Below are 4,002 nucleotides of genomic sequence, written 5' to 3'. Positions count from 1 at the left end.
CTACTTTTTTCAACTAAATTGTCTTTTTCTTTATTATTTTTTCTTTTTCCTCTCTTTTGGGAGCTTATTTGTTTGTCTTTTGTTCCCAGACTATTTTGGTGTTATTTTTGTGTTTTTTTAAGTATTTTTTTGTGATTTTTCTATACCTATTTTTTTTGCACAAGATGAAAAAAACGTATAAACGTCTAATTTATTCTCTCTCTCTCTCTCTAGGAATACTTGTGAATAAGTTGCTAATTGTTGAGTTTTGCAGGACTAACATTTTTGTGTGCTTTTTTAATGGAAAAATTGGGTTTAATAATGAATTTTTCTCATGATTGGTGAATTTCATCATTATTATCATAGTTTATTTATCTATACATACTAGAGGGGGTGAATCGTTTACAAATTTAATTTTGTCTTTCTGCACACAGTGGTGAGCAACGAGACCCCATAGAAAAATGCAATAGAGAAGCAAAGTCCATCAAGAATAAAAATTTATTGAATGCAATTTTCTCTACAAATGAGAATTCTTTTAATTGGTTTTGTAAGGAATCATAAACCATGTGACTTAGTTGAAAATCACAAGAATTGATTTACTAGGAAGGTCATCCATCAATTTAGACTCAAAATCTATTAAAAAAGGAATGATAATCTATTATTGATGCCTTGGCCGCATCTCCAATGGATGGAATAAGCTTCATTTAGATTTTTTATTTAGTAGATATTGTTATTTGGTTTGAAGATATTTTCTTGTTGAGGTATATTGTTTCTTAAAAGGGTACTTTTCCATTTTAGGTGTATTTGATTTGATAAACATTGACTTTTTAATAAGTTACAATGACCATTGGAACACAAAAAAGTTAGTATTGAATTATATAAATTTTGGAATTGAATTTTATATGCATTTTTAAAAAATATAAATACTAAAATTAGACAAAAATATGTTGGCGAAAACAACATTTACAAATTTAAATTATTAAATATTCAAATATCATGTGCATATGTAGATCCATCCCCAAAAATGGTGGAATTATTCAATTCGCCCTAACCATAAAAGCCGCATTGCCGACAGTAAATCCGGTGCATGTAAATATGTGTTAACCAATCACTGCAAAAGAGGGCCAGGGAGACAATAGAAAAAGCAAATTATTGCCCACTGATTGTCGCCATCATCATTACAGGCTATAATTTACGTTGGTTTTTTGTTGTGTTTTGTGCTGACATCGCCCGCGGCATCACCGTGGTCAGTTCCGGCGGCATTTGCGGTGTCTGCATCTACTTCTCTCAATGGTACACTCATGCCATTTTGCACACCAGTGACATGACTATGAGCCTCCCCATATGTCTCAATCCCCTCTCGAAATTTTTTGTAGATATCGCCCGTGTAAAATTTTCTCGTTCTAACCACTAAAATATACGAAATAAGACACCCGACCAGCGTCGTCGCCGATATTATAATGAACGAAAGGCGGTAACACCTCACCCCCGTGCAGCTCAAATCCTGCCCATTCCTCCTCGTCGTCCCCAAAGCTTCCATCTGCCTCAAAGCCTCCTTGTCGTATAGACGCCCTGCGACCATCACGTTTAAAACATACAACCCCACCGGGCTTGCCACCGATCCGAAATTGTACAGCGTGGAGTAGTACTTGAGACCGAAGATCTCCGATATGATGGCGAACATCAACGGCCACTGCGCTCCGAAGCAGAACCCCAGAATCACGGAGGCGTAGTAGAGCGAATTGGGAACCCCGAAGGCGATGAGGATGTGGCCGAGGCAGGAGATGAGCAGAACCAGTGTTAGCATTAGGGGGCGCGGGATTTTGTACTTTGTCAGGAAAATTTCGGAGGCGAAGCCCGCAACGACGCGTCCGAGGTAGTTCCATATGCTCACCAGCGAGACGAACGTGGTGATGCTACGCTCCGGGTAGCCCAGGGACTTCCCGATCTGGCCCAGGTTGTCAATTGCCGTCAGCGTGCCACCGACGCCGAACGTCGTCGCGACGAACAGTACCAGCATGTCCACGCTGAAAAAGGCTTGGAGAATGGTGTAGTCCTCGCCTCTGGCAGGCGGGTTGAACATGTTGGCAGTGCAGGAGTTCGCCGCCGTCTCCGAATTCGTGGGAGGTAGGGTCGTCGGCGGCGGCGAAGGTGGCGGAGGCGGCGGAGACTCAATGGAAGGTGGATTTTTAGCTAGTGCTTTGTTCTTCCGAAGACAAAACTCTTCTTTTATAACAACAGCTAGTGGAATAAAGAGGAGTACAAGAACAACACTGCCAGTTGCGCCGTATTCTAACCTGGTAAAACTGAGCTTGTTTTGTAAGATTATTATGAGCAAAAGGAAACCGGCAAGGCCGAGAGATGTGTACAGAAGATGGTAAAAAGTCTTGATCTCGTCTGGCTGTCGGAGGACCTTCATGATCCTGATAGTTCTGAGGAAGGAGAAAGAAACGGCGGCGGGAAGCCAGGCAATTAGTAGAATGAGAGACTTTGAGTCGTCGTGGTAGAAAGCGTGGTAGAGCTGAGAAATAATGGCGCCGCTGAGGCCGACGAAGCCTTTGAGAAGGCCCAAAACGGCGCCGCGGCTCTCGGGGAAGTTCTTGACGGCGGTGACTAGAGCGCCAGTGTTGGCGAAGGACTGGGAGTTTGCGCCGATGAAGATATAGAAGCACATGTGCCAGACTTGGGGCTTGGGGATACGGGCGGTGACGGCGAGCCAAATCATGAAGTAACCGAGGAAGTTCATGGCGGCGCCAATGGAGAGGACCACCCACGGAGGCGTGACCTCGTTGATGAGGCCGGAGATGACGCCGACGCTGCCGCCGAGGTCTTTGAAGAAGCTGAGGAGATTGAGGGTGGTTTGGTCGTAGCCGAGGGAGGACTTGATGTCGTTAGAGTAGAGGCTGAACATGTAGGTGGCGCCGGCGACGGACATGATCAGAAGGGAGGCGAAGACCATGAACCACCGGCCGGTGAGGACTTGGCCGCAAAAGCTCCCCATGTCTGTGCAGAGACCGCCGCCTCTGAGCTCGGCCACCGCCATTTTTGTTTGTAGGAGACTATGAGTAGGCACATTAGGATGAGGCTGTTCAAATTATATATAAAATTGGGGATATATCCTTTTATCCTTATGGGGGTGCGGGTGCGGGGAGAAGATTCACATTGACTTGATGGCTGACCCTGGAGGTCCCAACCAGTTGCCGAGCTTGAGCAGCTCGCTCTGCTTCTGGATTGAAACTTGAAAGGTTATGATTGGTCATTATCCTAAGAAGTGAGCTCACTTTTAACAGGGATGGTCATTTTGTACAGGGTTGGTGCATCATTGATGGATGTGCTTAATATTTATTGGCTTATTTAGTATTTTTATTTCATAAAACATTAATATTTAATATACTTTTTAGTAATTAAAGGGAAATAGAATGATTTAATTTTATATGTTTGTGTTGTAACATTTTATTTTATTTATTTTTGAATACTAGTTAAACCTTGAAATAAAATGTAACAAATGCTCAATGTGCCCAATTTGGATATGTATACAGTTTTATGGTCAAAATTATATTGATGAGTCAACAATAGGTGTTTAGAATTTGAGAAATTATTTTTAAGGTTTTTTTTTTTTCTATACATGCCAAAAGTGAGGTCCTTCTCTCTCTGTTGCACACTTGAGTAGGCTGTAGGTCCAGCACTGTTATTAAGAGGAGGCACTTTGCTCTTTAGATAAATAAAAATTAAGATGCTAAGTGCTCCTGAATACTTTGTGCACATGCTTAAAAGAATTTAGGCACACAAAAAAAAAACATTCATCTCTCTTAAAGCCGAAAAAAAACGTTCATCTCTCTTAAAACCGCTCAACCTTTCATACCAAGTTTTAAGAGTTTGTTTTAATTTGTATAGGGTTTTTTGTTAGACTAAACACATGATTTGGAAAATAAAAGTCTTCAAAGTCGAAGTTGTGCTACGTACACTACTTCATTTATATATCCATTCAAAAATGCACTTTTTACATCAATTTGATAGAATTTG

At 41.6% G+C, this 4,002-nt stretch overlaps 1 protein-coding gene across 1 annotated transcript; it reads right to left on the bottom strand.

Annotated features, from left to right (window-relative positions):
- Nucleotides 1–941: 941 nt before the first annotated feature.
- LOC131168053 (uncharacterized) lies at nucleotides 942–3,543 on the bottom strand. The gene has a single exon (XM_058127224.1). It carries the CDS (start codon nucleotides 3,020–3,022, stop codon nucleotides 1,172–1,174), a length of 1,851 nt encoding a protein of 616 aa, XP_057983207.1. The 5' UTR covers nucleotides 3,023–3,543; the 3' UTR covers nucleotides 942–1,171.
- Between the last annotated feature and the right edge of the window lie 459 nt (nucleotides 3,544–4,002).

This window comes from Malania oleifera, chromosome 11, assembly GCF_029873635.1.
Source record: "Malania oleifera isolate guangnan ecotype guangnan chromosome 11, ASM2987363v1, whole genome shotgun sequence".
Lineage (NCBI taxonomy): Eukaryota > Viridiplantae > Streptophyta > Magnoliopsida > Santalales > Ximeniaceae > Malania > Malania oleifera.
Note: the sequence above shows the minus strand (reverse complement) of the source record. Positions and strands in the feature narration are given on the sequence as shown.